Genomic DNA, 18,855 nt, shown 5'->3' with positions numbered 1-18,855 from the left:
TTTTCACACTTATCACCATTGCAGCATTCCCATGATTTATATTTGGATGCTTGACAAGTGACTCACATTTATGACGGTTGCTGTGTCCTGGGGTCCTGACAGGCATAGTTAATGGGGAAAGCAGATTTGTTTAATAACCGGATTACTAATTTAACAACTGCAATGATTCAGTTAACAATTGTGACAAGAAAACGCATAACATGGGGGGGGGGGGGAATCACTTAACAAATTTTTCACTTAGCAACATAAATTTTGGGCTCAGTTGTGGTTGTCAATTAAGGACTATCTGTATAAGAAAATAGTTTAATTCTATAAAGAATTCAGAAATACAAACTCTATCGTGTCATGACATCTGAATGTTATGGAGTTGGTAGGGATGTTTGAAATAATTGATTCTAACCTCTTACCTCACACACTTACCCAAATGATAGCATCCTTAATTGATGGCTGTTGTCTATGTCTGATTAAATATATTCAGTAAAATATTTCTTTCAATTCAGTGCACAGAATTAATCCTTAATCATTTCTATAAAGCTTTTTTTACTTCTTATTTTTGCTCCATTAATTGTAGCACTAAAGCAGGCATCTTCACCATTGTATGTATTAAGATAGATATTATTATTATTATTATTAGGTTTGAAAGAGTAGCTAGATGTCCTATATACTTTGGTGAATATAATGATTAACATACTCAGGATAATTCTTTTTAAAAATATACTTTAGTTGAATATTTGTTTATTTAAAGTTGTATTTATAAGATTAAAAATATATTCCTTTTGTCAGACTGAACCAGATATCTACTAAAGAGTAAGGATACATAAATTAAATCATTTTCCAAGATTAATATAAACTATGGAACCTAAGAAACTGCTGCAAATATTTCTATACCTAGAAGACATCTGGAGTGCTATAATGAAGTTTGACAATAGTTTACCATTAAAGTTACATCTCTTATCTCTTCCCATTTGTTCCTCATGCTAACATCAGCCTTCATCTTCATGTAAATATAGGAATTTTTTTCTAAGTGACAAAGTGTGCCTTAAGGGAGCTTGAATGAATAGGTTTATAAAAAAAAATATTGTAACCTAGGTCTTGTCCATCTTTAATTAGTTACCAAGGTTAAAGGAAGGTCAACAGCCTGGAGCTGTTTCAGGACTAATGTGTCAAAGAAAAATGAAGCTTTACAATGAGAAGGAAATGATGCTGCTTAGAGCTGCAATAATTCTATGACCCCATGTCAACCATTAGGGCTACTAATGGCAGTTGAAAGTAAAAATATGTCTTGCACTGCAGGTCATTCAGAAGCAAAGAGTGCTTAGGCTTTGGGGAGCCAATATCAAATGGAATAAGACATTTTTGCTTTATGCAAAATTTGAAATAATCGCATCTGTTCTTCTCTTCTCACTATACATTTATTTGCCACCTCCTTGAGTCTCTAAATCCAATATTCAGTTATTCAAGCAGGCAGGAGGTATGAATGATACTGAATTGCTCATAAACTGCCATTACAAACCATATCTAATTCAATAAGTGTTAGTTTGCTAATTAGATAAAGTGCCCCAAGCTCTCACTTTGAACAATTGTGAGCTAAAGACTGTGAGCTTTGTTATATGAGAAATGCTGAAGTGATCAGTTACCTACTCAGTTCAACATGCATCTCTCTCTCTCTCTCTCTCTCTCTCCCTCCCTCCCTCCCTCCCTCTCTCTCTCTCTCTCTCTCTCTCGAAAAAAAGAGGGTTTTTTTACATTTAAATAAAGGAAAAGAAAAATTGACAGCACAATATGATCATTATTCAAAGCATGGTAATAATTAGAAAGAGGTTTCCATAACCTCTTTTCCTTTAACTTAAATGGATTTAGCAAGTTTTATTTTCAAGGATAGATATAATACAGTCTGAACCAACTCTCTCAGGTTTTTTTTTTTCCAATCGTAGTTTGTGTCTTTAGCACCTGGCTTGGTAAATTGCTTTCTGGTTCCAAGAGGGGAAACTCTATATTAGCCTTTGTAAAGTATACTTTTGTTAGTCCACACAGGAGTAGCCCGCCCCAGCTCCGCAAAGGAGAAAAAGTCATAATACGTGATGTGATGGCAATGTGACATCATGGGTTTGACACCTGTGGTCCACAACATTAACTTGGCTGGTCAGGTATATATAATTTTTGTCATTATTAACACTTGCATGTAAGTGAAAAAAGAGGCTTTGATGTGTTAGTTAAAGAAAAAAGGCATTACTGGTTTAGTTTAGTTTACTTTATTGTCACTGCATCTCGTACAACGAAATCAAACACCATCTTCAGTGCACATCATGACCATGAAAATAAACACAAACACACATCCTTCACACTCCACACATTGAACCGAAAACCCCTGATACCTCACCAACACTGCACTATACAGTAGAATTCAATAGAGCTACTGCCCTGGGATAGAAGCTGTTTTTCAGCCTATTTGTCCTTGTTTTATTATTCTGTACCATCTGCCAGATGGTTATAGTTCAAAAAAAGGGTGCCCAGGGTGAGATGGATCTTTTAAAATGTTTTGAACTTTCTTAAGGCAGCAGTAGTTATCAAGCTCTTCCAAAGAGGGGAGAGGGCAACCAATGATCTTCTGGGCAAAGAGGTTAACCCTCTGGAGTGCTGTCCTATCTGCCACTGTGCAATTGGCAAACCATACAGAGGTACACTAAGTTAAGATGCTCTCTGTGGTGTGACGGTAGAAGGTCACCAGCGGTTTTTCATTCAGTTGTTGTTTTCTGAGAACTCTCAGGTAGTATAATCTCTGCTGGGTTTAAAATTGTGGTTTTCTGTGAGTATGTGATTGGTTTCATCAATTTCATGTAATGGGACAAAACAAGTATATTTTCATACCTTTGAAAGAAGTACCAATCACATATAGTAGTAATAAATAAGCTTAACTAATTTAGAATTTCTGTGGAAGATTTGAACAATCTACATTATGCAGACTTCAAGCAAACTACTCTTAACAACCTTTTGTGTCTTCCCCTGTAGGAGTAGAGAAGGCAGAGCCTGGGGGTAGAGTTAAGAAAGGACTCAGCCCTAGAATCCTTACATGTCCACAATTGCTCCAACTCCCACACACACACACAGAGAGAGAGAGAGAGAGAGAATTCCATTAACATTCATTTAGTGTCAATTTAGTGCTGACTAATAGACCAGGTTGTTGTGTATAGGCTTCAACTGGAGTTTATTTTATATCTGATCCTGGTTCTTTGTTCTGAAATCTCTGGAAATATATAGTTTGCCATAAAAATTCAGTAATTCAGAAAACTGATGGCAGGCTGCTTGGATGAAACTATTAACTCTTCTGCAATTTGTTTAAGTTGGAAGGAAAATTAAACCATTCATTTTCCCCCCTTCTCACTATGCCAACTTTGCATCTTGATTTTTACTCATTGTGGCCTTTAGATAGAAACAGATAGATTAACATGGTCACTGTTCTCGATTCTGATTTTACCCAAATGACTTCTACAATAAGTGCAAACTCCCTGAATTTTGGATGGCTTCCTCCTCTTCCTCTTAGGGTGGGTGTGGGAGGCAGAATGACATGTTTCCTGTTAAAGTGTTCCAGAAAACCTGAAAAGTTGCATTTTGTTGTCATTTTGGTTGTTCATAAAGGATCCATTGCCAACATACATAGACTACTATATCTAAAAAAAATGTTTAATCTGTCTCTGGGTTAAGTCTTAATTTATTCACTCATTAGATTTTAAACCATTAAACCAGGAACATAATAAGTGTGTTAATGCACAATATACATATTCTCACAAAAAAGGCAAACTTCCACCCACAAATCTTCCACCTACCCATTCACCCTTCTCTGGTTTGCAAGTCTGAATTCAGATTTAAAATGATTGCTGAAAACCAAAAGCAGTCCTAACAAGAAATAAGAAAATAAAAAAAATAGAGTGTGATATGCTACAGTCTAGATCAGGGGTGTCAAATTCGATTTCATTCAGGGCTGCATCAGTGTTGTGTTTGACCTTGGGTGGCCAAGGGGGGGGTGTGACCAGAGGGCATGGCCAGTTTGATGTCACTCATGTCAGAGGACCTGTTTCTGCCAGCAAAAACGGGCTCCAAAGTTCAGTTTTCAGCCGCGATGGCCTCCTGCAGTCTTCTGCCAACAAAAACAGAGCTCAGGGGCCACATGAGGCCCTTCTGGGCCCCATTATCAGCCACAACGGCCTCCTGCAGCCCTCTGCCAGCTCCTTTTGTGCTATTTCCAGGGTTGCCAGATCCAGCCTCCAGGCCTTGAGTTTGACACCCCTAGTCTAGATAAACTACATTTTTTTTAAAGGAAGAATTTCTCCAAATTCAGACTGGTTCACAGATGTAACATGTCCAGCCTGGCTAACGTGGCAGTTCTTAACTCCTCCAAAAATGTCCCATGGAATCCTGGGCCCTCAAAAAATAACCTTGCTCCTTTTTTTGTATACTAATTTGTCTACTTAGTTTCTGGTATAGATAAAAGTCATCAATCCAAATCACAATGTTACACAAGCATGTGAAGGAAGGAAAGAAAAAAAGAAACTCTGAGCTTAGATGTGGATGCTAAATATCCTGTGGATGTGACTGACCTGGATTTCCACACACACACACACCCTTTGTCTAGTGATCTATTATTTAAACTGTTGGAGAGAATAGAGCAGATAAACATAAATGAAATAGGAGCAGAAAGGTCTGGGTTCAGATTTCTGCTCAGCCATCAAGAGGGTTAATTGTGGGGTATGATTAGAAGATTGTTTTGTAGAAAAAAAGGACTAAAAGATAGAAAGATACAGACTGTTACTTTGCAGGGTATCATTTGCTATGTAGAGTTTCTACATTACCTTTGCCTATCTTGATAGAGCATAAGATTTTATTTTTTTTAATGATGTCATAGCAACCATAATGCATTATCTTCGCCCAATGGAATTATATGTTCAAAATAACACCTGTTGTTAATTTCATGCAAAATGGGGTATATTCTTCTAGAAGACCATTTAATCAAAACATTTAAAAACTGAGCTCAGCTCCCAAACATGCAGTTAATTCCAGCTGCCTTTGTTGTAATGCACTGTGAAGGTTTCACTAAATGATTGGAATTCAAATGTGAACAGAATTATCTTGGCATTTATTCACTTTAAAATGTTTTTGAGTCATTCTGAAATAAAAATTCTATTTGAATATATATATATATATATAGATAGATATAGATATATATAGATATATATATATATATATATATCAGTATTGCTTCTTCTTTGAAAGAGACAAAAGGATGAGGGAAATGCTAAGAATATTATTTTTAATTGTAGCGCAAGAAAAAACAAAATCACATGTATTATCAAACAGTTATAATGAAACTAGTTTTCTGGCTAAATTCTGCTTCAAATAGATTCAATTAATGCTTTTACTTCATGGAATGTAGAATGAAGTTATCCTCTATTAACCGTGAGATACAAATGTATATTTTAATTGTCTTTGCAGATATCCAGCTCTTAATTTCTCTTTATCCCCTGTTTATCAGAGGTATATGCAGGAAAAGGACTTGTTAAAACGTAGCTCGCTACCTAGGAGAGAAAGAAATAATGTTTTGTGTTCTTGCTGCAGGAGATCTAATCACATCTGGGAAGTCAGAAAACCAAACTGAATTTCCAGCATTGATTCTATCAGTTTGATAAGGCTGAGGCTATTACTTCTTAGTGGTGTGTAGCAGATGTATAGGATTGAAGCCTTGAATGCTGAAGGAGATGAAACAGGAGTTTTCTGTTGCCACTCTTTCCCCCCGTAGGGTGTGACAAAATCCAATCATCTTTTCATTGTTATATATTCTTTTTCCACATCACCATTATCTTGGAGAATATTGAAAAATTATAAAGTCTACAAATTACCAAAAATCTGCCAATAGTTATAGGGAGTACAGGTTAGGGTATTGTTGTTTTTCTTATGGGGGAGGTGGGGGGGGGGAGAATGCAATTTCTGTCCTTAACAGTACAGTTTTCAAACATCTCTTTAAGATATCCTCACACCTGCTTTTGATTCCTTACCTTTCCTTAGAATTAGAAAAACAGAGTTGGAAGGGACCTTGGAGGTCTTCTAGTCCAACCCCCTGCTTATGAAGGAAACCCTACGCCACTTCAGACAAATGGTTATCCCATGTCTTCTTAAAAACTTCCAGTGCAGGCGCATTTACAACTTATGGAGGCAAATTGTTCCATTGATTAATTGTTCCAACTGTCAGGAAATTTCTCCTTAGTTCTAAGTTGCTTCTCTCCTTGATTAGTTTCCACCCATTGCTTCTTGTCCAGCCCTCAGGTGCTTTGGAGAATAGCTTGACTCCCTCTTTTTTGTGATAACTCCTGAGATATTGGAATACTGCTATCATGTCACCCCTACTTACTTTCACCCTTCCTTTCCTTTTTTAAAAAAATATATTTTATTGAACAACAATTAAAAACTTTGTTGTTTCCTTTCCTTTCCTTACTTTCCTGAAATGAACTAGTGTATAAACATGAGCAAGAATACAGGAGATAGGTAGAATAAATGGGGACAATAGGAAAGGGACGGTAGGCACGACGGTGCACTTATGCACGCCCCTTATAGACCTCTTAGGAATAGGGTGAGGTCAATAGTGGATAAATGATAATGACAGCCTACAAACTGGACAACCAAGTATTTTTCTTTTTGCTTCTCTGGAACATGATTAGATGCAAACTGAATTGTTGATCTAGCATACATTTTTTTATTAAAATGGAAATATTTAAATTAATTCACTACTGTCTGCTTTGGTTATGCAGAATATATTTCCTAACTATGTTATATCAGTGAGCAGGCAAATCTAACAGATCACAATATAGCAGCTGACTTAAAAAAAATAAAAGTGTTTTAAAGGATCATTTGAACAACATCACAAAGGTCCTGATCAGTCAGCTTGAATCAGAAAAACTGTAAATCTTTAAAAGCGAATTTTGTGATTTGCTTTAATAGGATGTTGATCATTATAATATGTATGCTAGGAGCCATTAATGAAAATGACCACATTTTTTTTCCTGTTGTTAAGATCCAGAATTGCATTTTTGCTTAATTATAGAACTACATATGTATACATCTGTCTCTTTTACTGATTTGCTGTTAGGTTACCAAAAGAAACAGATGTGGTCTGGATCTACTCAAGAGAGGTTACTAATTTCTGGTAGAAATTTGACCTATGCTCCTAGGCATGTGAAGAGACTGTCCTACATCAGCCCTTAAAATGGCATAAATCCAAAGTTAATCATAATTAGAAGAGATCCAATACAATGAATAAGACTTGTTAGTGATATCATATTGTTGTACTGATTTTAAAGACTTCTGTTGGTAAGACTGTGCCTGGATCCCATTCATTATCTTTGCAGAGAATAACTAAAAGATTTATTTATTTAAATCAAGATGACTTAATTCAGAAAAAATTAAGTTTACCTTGATGTTTAATTTTATTCATTAATTTGAATCCCACCTGTATTATTTTTACAAATAATAATAAGGTGATGGACATGCCTAATATTCCTCCCTTCCTTCTATTTTCCTCACAACAACAGCCTATGAATTGAGTTGGGCTGAGAGAAAGTGACAGGCCCAAAGTCAGCTGACTTTTATGGCTAAGGTGGGACTAGAACTCATGATCTCCAGGTCTCTAGCCTGGTGATGTTTACTCAAAATAATTTTTTTTAAAAAAAATCTACCAAAATATATAACAAAAAAAAACCCCAATATTTCTTACTTGTTTCCTGGTGGTTTTCTTTTAATGGTGCTTGGCTCAATGGCATTGCAAAATAGCATCTTTAAAGCAATAGCTTATGCTGCATCAACTGTTAAATGGTCTATCTATAATTAGAAAGGAACAATCTGTATTTTTCCTTATAGTTTGAGAAACTCTGAAGGCTCGTGAAACCTCAACCTTCTCAATTTACACTTTTCTAATAAAGACATAGTGTAACTGAAGCTATGAAGATAGATACCCTGATAGCAATCTATCCAGTCCCTTTCATCCATCATTGTTTGTTCTTTATCTGTCTTTCTACAAAAGCTGTGCCGTGAGGAAAAGTCTTTTCATATCCTTTGTAATTCTGGACAGTGGAAAATATATGTATATCGAGAGCAAAGAAAGGTAGTTGTCTGACATTTAATCTTCATGAAAACTGACACGAAGGGAAGAGCTAACCTTCTGCATTATTTTTAGTTTGATATTCTGTGGTGCTTTATTGATCATTGCTGGCGTCCATCACTGCGCATAACAATAACTGATTCAGAAGCAGAAAAGAAGAGATTGAATAAGGCCTTTAGGACAATCAGCTTCTTACTGAGAAATATGTCAATAGTGACTGTTCCCTCATCCTTTTACCAATAAGAATGGCTCATCTGGGTATTTCAAAAGCTTTTGCATATTGACAAGCTATTTTTAAATCAATGAGAAGCTATGAACTCTTCCAATGAATTGCTGTGTTTTTGTTTTAGAAAAGAAGAAGTTTGCTTTTGTGGGGGGAGGAGTCTTGATATGGAGAATAAATGAACTATCTTAAACCCTTGCTCATTTTCAACTATTTACCAAAGAACTTTCTGTAAATCTTCCTTTGCAATGAAAGACATGCGGTGAAGAAGTTAAAATCTGTCCTTACATCAGAAATAAGAGAATTGCTTTTAACTTTCCTTGGTTCCATGATATCAGTTGTTTTTCCAAGGCTAAAATCCTGCACAACGTATACACACATAATGCTTCAAACAAATGAATACAGACTTGAAATGCAGGTATAAATAAAGCAGGAAGATTCCAATAGCAGGTTTTCTCATTAGCACATTATATTTAAATGCATAAATGTTCATGAGCTACAGTTCACTTCATGAACTCATCAGATGCCTAGATGGGACAGACATAACTCGTGTCACCTTAAGAAAGCTTATGCCTTTGAATAAAATTTATTAATCACAGAAATGCTACCAGATCCCTTCAGATTTATTTGTCAATGATTCTCCTCCTAATATGGATACAGCCATAGTGGGTGATGTTTAATTGAAAGCTCATGCTCATTTTTTGTATATCTAGAAAAGTGGAGCACTTATGATTTCACCCAATGCTGATGTGTTACTTAGAGGTAGTCCTCGACATATGACCATAGTTGGGCCCAAATTTTCATTGCTAAACAAAACAGTTGTTAAGCGAGTCTTGCCCCATTTTATGATCCTTCTTGCCACAGTTGTTCAATGAATCACTGCAGTTGTTAAGTTAGTAACATAGTTGTTAAGTGAATCTGGCTTTCCTATTGACGTTGCTTGTCAGAAAGTTGCAAAAGATGGTAACCGTGACCCTGGGACACTGCAACTGTCATAAATACATGCCAGTTACCAAGCTTCTGAATTTTGATCATGTGACCACGGGGATGCCGCAAGGGTCGTAAGTGTAGAAACCGGTCCATGAGTCACTTTTTTCAATGCTGTTGTAACTTTGAAAGATCACTAAGCAAATGGTTGTAAATTGAAGACTATATGCCAGGGGTGTCAAACTTCATTTCATTGAGGGATGCATCAGGGTTGTGTTTGACTGTGGGGGGGAATGGCCAGGGGGCTGGGGTGGATATGGCCAGGTCAACATCACTTGTATTGAGGGTGCCTGTGGTGAACTGAGCACTCTGCCAGTGAAAATGGGCTCCTGAGCGCCATTTTTGGCTGCGACAGCCTTTGCAACCCTCTGCCAGTTAAAATGGAGCTTGGGAGGGCCATCTGTGGCCCTCCTGAGTTCTGGTTTTCTGGCAGACGCCCCATGGGCCAGGGTGGCTCCATGGGCCAGATCTAATCACCCTACAAGCCAGATCTGGTCCCAGGGCCTTGAGTTTGATACCCGTACTATATGCCATCTGAAGGTAATATAAGTAAAAGATCCATAGAAAGACACACAGATGCACAATATTTTCTTTTATTAAAATTTATACAATAGCAGAACTTCCGATTTGAAAGGCTTCAATTGTGCGCAGTTTCTGTCTGGGCTCGCCGCTGGAGCGCCCCGAGACGGCTGGTTTCGGGGCTAAGCAACCCCGTAGAGGTGGTGAAGAGGGGGGAGACCACCAGCAGGGTTGAGGAGAGCCACATCTCTCCTCCTCAGCTGGCCATTACTCCCTTTCCTGAAGGCAGTTGTAGCGATGGTCAGAAATGGCCACCACAAAGGAGAACTCGACTGGAAAAGAATGTGCAGGAGGAAGATAAGAAGTGAAAGTTTTGGCTGACTGGGTTAAATTGTAAAAGCAACAACTAAGGTACCCTGGAATTTAAACTTACAAAAAATAACATTGCTCCCAAAGAAGAGTCAGAAGCAGCGAAGGAAAGTGAAAAGGGAAAGGTTTGGCTTTTTTTTTCTTCTCTCTCCTTCTCTATACTGACAACTAAGAGACTTAAATAAGAAATCGGAAAAATCCGCTTTGACATCAATAGGCAATTAAGCTGAAAATAAAACAAAATGCCAAAGGGATAATAAAGATTTCTGGACATGAAAATTTTTATTTTTCATAAGCAGGAAGGGAGAGAAAAAGAATAAGAGCAGGATCTGGAAGAGGGAGGAGACTGCCTGGAATTAAAAAGAATCTACAGTAAAACTTCAACAAGAGTTCTAAAAGATACATTTTAACAGAAACTTTGCAACTAAATAGTAACCCCAGGAAGAGAAAGTGAAAAAAAGGAGCAAAAAAGAAACAGCTTGTGTGTATTTGGAATATTTGGTGATCTTTAGATTCTTGGTTATTATATTTGAATGACTAAAATCAATCAGGTGGTTATTTAAAAATTTATACAATGGCAACACTTCTGGATGAATTCAAAATGGAACTTAAAAAGTACAAAGAAGATGCACAAAAAGGGAAGGGTTCTTTTGGCTTCATCTCTCAATTCTTAGAAATGGAGATTTGGAACTATGAGAAACAACAAGAAAAGACTGCAAAATAAGAAGACTGGGACAAAGAAGAAGCCATCTTTAATGAACAAGCAATTTTATGTGGGGAAGAAAAAGGAAAAGGGGGAAAGAGAATGGAGAACTTAAGACTTAAAAAAGCAACCAAAGAAAATAAAAATAATTCAAAAAATAAGTATAATACTGGAAAGCAACAGAAAAGGGGAATACAGAAGAGAGAAATAGAGGTAGAGAGACAAGGGGGTAAAAAGGGGAGAGAGAAGAAGAGAGGGAATAAGGAAAGGAAAAGAAGTTACAAAGGACTGGAGAAACAGGACCTATTTAGAGATAATGGGTCAAACTCTAACTGAAAAAGGGATTCTGTAAAGGTACATAAGATTGTATTGTTATATTAGTAATAGAAATAACTTTAGAAAATTGGAAACAACATATGATTAAAATGAGGGATAAAATAGTTAGTGTAATTTAGTGAAATGTTTGTGAATAAAATAAGTGAAATAAAATAAATGAGAAAATTGAATTAGGAAGGAACGGGAACATTTTAATTAGTTAATGTTTTATAAAATATAAGTGAAGGGGGGGAGGGAATTAACTATGGAAAGCTTATAATTGTTCCCATAGAAGTATGATATTTAATTGAAAAGTAATGTTAAAGATGTTAAGACTTTAATGAATATTAATATTAATGATAGAATTGAATTGGAATGGAATGTTGTTTTAATTATATACATTTATAATTTTTTCTTTTTTTAAGAATACAGTGTGTATTTTAAGAATGTACCAAGCAGAATCCAAATGGAAGTTGTGTATTATATTGAATGTTACAACTTTAGGGAAAAGATATAAAGGCGTCATACTCCAATCAGTAACTACAGGAGAAATTTTGTTTAATGAGAAAAGATAATAGATAATTGAAACAGGACAGACAAAAAATATAAATACAATGATTTGAATTGAGATGAGATAATTAAAATAAAATTGAGAAAATTAAAAGAGGGGAGAAGCTATGCAGAAAATGTAAAATAGTAATAAGATATGGAATAGAATATAAAAATGAGCATGAACCTGAATTTGTGTCTGTACGAAGAAATGTAACCCGGGATTACGCTATTTTAAAAAAAGATGTTTTATTTGTATTTTTTTTTCTCTTTGTGAAAACTCAAATAAAATTTACAAAAAAAAATTATACAATAGCACTAAGCAATATGTGTTGTGTTCTGGTTTTCATGAAGTTGCCTGATTAAATGACTCATACTGTTAGCAGCATGTTCTTAATGATTGAGTTTGATTTTCAGTGATGTTAACAGAAGAGCAGGGCGAACAAACAGATGCAGCCAGACCTGCGGCATTACAATGGAAGATCTACCCCTTATCACCAAGCACATTACAAATGATGACTTAATACTGCTTTAATTTTTATGAAGCAAGATCCCGCAGACACCACTGTTGACTTCTGTAAGGAAACAACAGCCCAGTCTGAGTCTAACTGAGTTTTACAGAGCTCTTTTATAAAATAGGTCATAGAGAATCTAAAGAAGCCAGATTGTGGAAATTATTTATTTTATTTATTGTTTATGCCAGCTACCTCAATCTACAGCAGGGGTGTCAAACTCGATTTCATCGAGGGCCTCATTAGAGTTGTGTTTGACCTCAGGGGAGATGGGTGGGTGTGGCCAGGGTGGGTGTGGTCAGCTGGACATCATTCTTGTTGGGGGTGCTTATGGTCGCCCGATTACTGTGCTACTGAAAACGGGCTCCCGAGCTCCATTTTGGCTGCGACGGCTTCCTTCAACCCTCTGCCAATGAAAACAGAGTTTGAAAGGGCCATGTTTGGCCTTCCCAAGCTCCGTTTTCTCTAGCAGAGGCACCAAGGGCCAGTCCTTTACTCTATGCAGGCAGCCCTATGGGCCAGATCTAAGTACCCGTGGGCTGGATCCGGCCCACGGGCCTTGAGTTTGACACCCCTGCTCTATTGCAGTTTTGGTGGCTTACATTATAATAAAAAGTTAGAAATGCAAAGAAGTTGAAATTAGTAGAATTAAATAGAAAGCTAAAAACCAAGAGGGTGGACGACATGGGAGGTGGTCTTTTCTACCCTTTTAGCCAGCCCAGCACATTGTGTCCCTATTGGACTCCGAGGCCAGCTGGCAGAACTGGAAGGCCAGGAGTGACAGATCCCAGTAGGAGAACAATCCAGAGGGCAGGGGCCACAGCAGAAAAGTCTCTTCTCTAGACTCTGCCAGTGAAAAATCTTTGGTAGACAGAATCCGAAGTAGACCTCTTCAGTTGGAATGAGTGCGGGTAAAACAGTCCCATCAAGGTGAAATGGACCCACAGATATCCTGAACCCGTATCCTAAAGAGTTTGTGAGATAATTATCAACATCTTGAATTGAACCTGAAAGCTAATTGGCAACCAGTGTAGCTCATGTAACAGCAAGGTTACATGTGCCACTCAAGAGGGCTCCAGAACTGCCTGTGCCCCTGTGTTCTATACTATTTGTAGTTTCCAAATACTCTTCAAGGGTAAACCCACATAAAGTGTGTTGCAGTAATCTAGTCAAGAGATAACCAGTAGTTATAAGTCCCAACACATGCAGAAGGTTCTGAGTGAAGAGACTGTTACGCAATATGTATGGTAGGACTGATTTCTGATACATACTTTTAATTAGAGGAATATTCTTCAGTGATTCACTAATATTCTGCCCACATATGAAAGCTACATCTTAAGTTTTCATATGTAACTACTACAGTGTGATTTTGATTCTTGACATTTTCTATGAGTACTGCTATTCCTGGGGTTTTAAATATGCATATGTATTAAAGCTAATCATGAGACCTTGACACTAGATTTAAATAAAACATTTATTTAGTTCCTTCAGTGAGAAAAAATATATAAAGTAATCTTAATTCATGAGCTCTTGCTGTAGTCATAAATTGGCATGACCTAATTCTTAATATATTGTCACAAAAATACTCTCACCATTATTAAAGAAATAATTACAAGTAAATGCAACTGATCCAGAAAGATACATAAAATACTTCCAGATGAATTTACCAAGGTTAACCAAAGCAACTAAAACTCTTCTGAAGGAGTCATGAATTGTTAATAATAATTATAAAAAAACACTGTTGGCAAATTAAATCTACCTACTTGAAAATATAGTTGTAATTTTGCAATTGCGGTTGATGGTCCATGATTATCATATGGAAATCTGTCTACAAATTATGCAATCTGCAAATTATATGAGATAGTGAAAGAATATGGGCCAGCTGTATAAGGATTTATTTATTCGTTTCAATTTATATGGGTGTTTATCTCATATTCATCACTCTGAGTGGCTAACAACAGTTAAAAAACACTGTGTGAAAACACATGACAAGAATGCAAACATGATTTGCAGATAAAGTAAACAACCAAAAGAACCCATAAACGAATAAACACAATTGTGTGGGTTCTGCTACACATTCCCCAAGCTTGTTGATCCAACCCAGGGGTGGGCTTCTGGGGATTTGCAGGAAAACCCCTAGCTAAGATTCTATACAGTTTGGAGAACCCCCAAATCCCATTCCTGTCTGGCCCCTCCTGCCCCTCCCAGGAGTCCCCACATGGCCCATTTTGGATGCAGGTAAGTGCAGGGTGCGCATGGAGGCTCAGGGGCAGAAAAAAAACAGGCCTCCCGGAAGTTCCCATTTCCAGCTTCCAGGGAACCACAGGAGCCCAGGGAGGCCATTTTTATACTCCCATAGGCTAAACAAAAGCCTCCGGAGCCCGTGGAGGGCAAAAATGCCTCTCCTGCCAACTAGGCCACGCCATCTAGCAACCGGGCAGAGAATCCTAAAATTTTTGAAGCAAAGCCCTGACCCAACCATCTCTAGATCTTTGATTCTATGATTCTAGTAGAAGGGTTCTGAGGGGATGATTTTACCAGAGTGGGCACCATGACAAGGCCCTACCAGATGTTTCTTGAGTCCTGCCAGATGCGTTGTAGATAGGCAGAGTAGTTCTCTCCTGCCAAACACAATGTTTTTATTATTTTATTATTTTAAAAATGAAAATTAAAGTAAAACTAGATTTTATTTAACCATGCTTTAATGTTCTGTTTTCATTCTTTCCTACAGATGATGATTTTTTTCACGAGCTCCCAGAAACATTTCCTTCTGATCCCCCAGAACCTCTTCCTCATTTTCTCATTGAGCCTGAAGAAGCTTACATCGTCAAGAATAAGCCTGTGAACCTTTACTGTAAAGCCAGCCCAGCCACTCAAATCTACTTCAAATGCAACAGTGAATGGGTTCATCAGAAGGACCATATTGTAGATGAAAGGGTTGATGAAACCTCTGGTGAGTTGCAATTACTTTGGGAAAAAAATGTATAATGGCTTTGGTAGATTGCTTTAAATCCTGTTGCGGTAAGGTGACAATGGGAAGTACATAGAGTACTTATAGTGAAGCCAACCTTTTTGTGGAACCTTAAATAAGTAGAACCAAATATTTTAGAGACATATTTTGGAGAAGGTGATTTAAAGGGCGACATTAATGTTTTTATATTTATTTATATATACAGGAGGCTATGATCCTAGGTAGAGGCAGATATTTCTCTCTCTGGGCACAGTGAGAATATATCGGCTGAACAAAACTCCGCATTGGTGACAAGAAGGGCATCTGGCCATTAATACTCTGCTAGCTCCATTCAGTTACTCAGACTCCACCCCGCAAGGGATTATTATGGGATCATTAAAAATTATGATGATGATGATTAATGTTTTTATATTTCCATACTATCCCTTAATAATTCTAACTCCACAAAGTAAGACAGATTTTTCTCATGGAAATATCAAGGCTAAAGTCTTTACTGCTTCCCAATTCAATTGTTCATTGTTTTTCATTAAAAAATATCACTTCTAATCAAATACAGGTAGTCCCTGACTTACAACCATAATTGAACCCAAAATTGCTGTTGCTAAGCAGGATAGTTATTGCGTTTTGCCCCCATTTTATGACCTTTCTTCCCACAGTTGTTAAGTGAAGCACTGCAGTTAAGTTAGTAACACAGTTGTTAAGTTAACCTGGCTTCCCCATTGACTTTGCCTGTCAGAAGGCTGCAAAATCTGATCACATGACCCTTGGACACCGCAATCATCATAAATACATGTATCACAAACATCCAGATTTTGATCAAGTGACCATGGGGATGCCACAACAATTGTAAATGTGAAAAATGATTATGTCACTTTTTTCAGTGCTGCTGAACTTCGAACGGTTACTAAGTGAACTGTTGTAAATCGAGGATTACCTTTAAGTATAATTTATAGTCACCCAAATTAGAGATCAACATCTATGGCTTAATATGTCAGAACCATATAGAATCAGTTTCAGTTATGCATTTTTATACTGAATCCACATACAGGTGTGATATGGTATGTACACTTTTAACTGCTTAAGGTACAGAAAATTCTACTTATCTTCATTTAGTATTCTATTTTTATTATATTTAGTATTCTGAAATACTTTTCTGTCTGTCTGCCTGTCTATCAATCAACAGGCTTGAAAAGGTATCCCCTGAGCTATAAACCTATTTGTGTCAATGATGTGCTTCTTATTTTCTGAAAGATTAATAATCAATACTTGGGATCACATTCAAAATGGAAGATTGAAGTTTGTGCTCTTTGACAGCAATGAAAAATAACTTGCTAGCAAGCAATTTTTTTCACAGGGGAATTGAACACTTTGTCTAATTACTCAAGGAAAAAAATCCACTCAGTACATGGAATGCATAAAAATTTCATATAAAGTCAGTTCAATACTAAAAAAAATCTCTTATTTTTTTTAATATTTGAGAATACAGATTTGTAAGCTGTTGTAGCAAGGTCATTCTTGAATTAGTGGAAAAAAAAACAGCTTTTTTGTTTGAAATGGTAGTTCTATAGGAAATTACAGAAGTTTTCACAATTCTGGAAGACAGGTGGCAGTTTGAAGAAATCAGAGTTATTTTCTACTTTGTCTAATATTCATATTCCGTGAGTCTGTGCCAAAAAGGTACTGACAAGGCTTTGTTATATCAGTAGCCCACTTCTATATTGACCAACCAAGTAGCTGTAGGTATGACTATTTTGGCTGCTAATCCTTAGTCATGGGTTGTTTAATGAGACCCATGTTTTTTCAGCATCTCTAGTTCAGAGAAATCATTGAGTGGAGATTAGACACCCCCTAACAACCAATCAATTTCATTATTCACAGAACTGATGGTTCAGGAAGGGATAGTTTTTAACTCAAAATTTATCCAGTGATGTTGGGCAATAGCCAGATATAATCTGAAGGAATGACAAAAGAAGAGAACTAAGAGCCCATTTTTAGTCAAAAAGTACCACTTTTTCATATGTCTGTTTGGATAATGACATGGTACTGATAGAACAGGGCTGTCAAACTCACAGCCCGCTCACCGGATGCATCACTCACTGTCCACGCCCAGGTCCGGTTTAGCAAAGGGGAAAAAAGTCCAGATATGCCATGTGATACCGCTGTGATGACATGAGTTTGACACCCCTGTAATAGAATGACCTCTTGTCATAAAAATGTGATAGATCTTTCATTGTCTATACAGCCCAGGATTGTAATCTCATCTCACCGACTGTAATCTTACCACATCCTCATAGATAACTCTTAACATTTTACTATGTGGGCAGGAAAGTACATCATAATATTTTATACAGAACAATGGTGGGATTCCAAATCTTTTCCTACCAGTTCTATGAGAGAGCACTTCAGGCTCAAACAGGCGCTGCGCACATGCACAGCACTCAAAGTCCGCCCTTGGTGTCAGCACTGGTGAGCAGCTGAGGCCCAGCAATATGCTTTGCCGCGCAAATCAGCTGAAAAACACGGGCATATAGGACAGGGAACGGCAGGCGTGGGAGGGTGGGGCCAGCCAAAGGTGGTATTTCCTGGTTCTCCGAACTACTCAAAATTTCCGCTACCTGTACGCCAGAATTGGTCCAAAATCGATGGCTGAATAACACCTCTGATACAGAAGGGCTTTGCAAAACAGGAAAACAACATCCCAGAGAGAACAAAACCTTCTTTCCGGCATTGTTAGATTAGCAGCATCCTCTGGAGCCAGTTTGGCATACTGGTTAAGACATCAGGTTAGAACTGGGAAACCATGTGTTCTAGTCATGTAGCAGCCACAAAGTCAGCTGGTACAATGGTATATGGGAAAGATCTTGGAAGACTGGGACCATAAACATTGTCAAGGGAACAGCTAAATAAGACATACCATGGTTAATAGCTGGATAGTAAATGGGGCAAGACCTCATAAGAGACCCTCCCTAGTGTTCTATGCTGTAAAAGAAATGAGGGGGGAAATGTACTTGCAAGAGTCTACCAATATTGCTTTATAATAAAGTCAAATTAGCTCCTCTGATTGTAATTCCTATCAGGTTTACCCAGAAAGGCCAACAACAATTTTGCATGTCTGATAATACAATTCACCCATTCCCATCTCCTTTATAGCCATAGATAATGTCTCTGGACCTGGTCCCCCATGGCTTTTTTCACATATCACCTTCCAAGCAGTGATGTAAGCATTATCTAGTGCTACCAAACTTTGCAAAGCCTGTCTTTCCAATGATTGCACAGCCCTAGTATTCAGTTGGAACACATGAGTGGTGGAAATGATGAAAAGTATCATTTTATGGTCCTTTATTTGAAATATCGTTTTTTTCTTAAACAGCTTCCAAATTTTCCATAGAAATCATATCATTCCCACAAATAATTATTCACATCATCATGATTTTATTTCTATGTAATGTAATCTAGCAGAAAAGCACCATGCATTAGAATCTTTGGTCTAAACCGTATGTGAAAGCCACAGAATAATACAGGTAGTTACTGTTGCTGATGTATTTATTTTTCTCATTTTATGGT

The 18,855-nt window shown here is 37.2% G+C and overlaps 1 protein-coding gene across 1 annotated transcript in view; it reads left to right on the top strand.

Moving 5' to 3' along the window:
- UNC5C (unc-5 netrin receptor C) overlaps positions 1 to 18,855 on the top strand; it is a 353,437-nt gene that overhangs the window by 180,346 nt on the left and 154,236 nt on the right. The window contains exon 2 of the mRNA XM_087935919.1: positions 15,052 to 15,273. Coding sequence (XP_087792045.1) covers positions 15,052 to 15,273 — 222 coding nt within the window. The remainder of the gene's footprint in view (positions 1 to 15,051; positions 15,274 to 18,855) is intronic.

This window comes from Pseudonaja textilis, chromosome 6, assembly GCF_049901715.1.
Source record: "Pseudonaja textilis isolate UNSWEBS1 chromosome 6, rPseTex1.2, whole genome shotgun sequence".
NCBI classification, from domain to species: domain Eukaryota; kingdom Metazoa; phylum Chordata; class Lepidosauria; order Squamata; family Elapidae; genus Pseudonaja; species Pseudonaja textilis.
The sequence above is the reverse complement of the archived record's forward strand: the minus strand, read 5'-3'. Positions and strand labels throughout refer to the sequence as shown.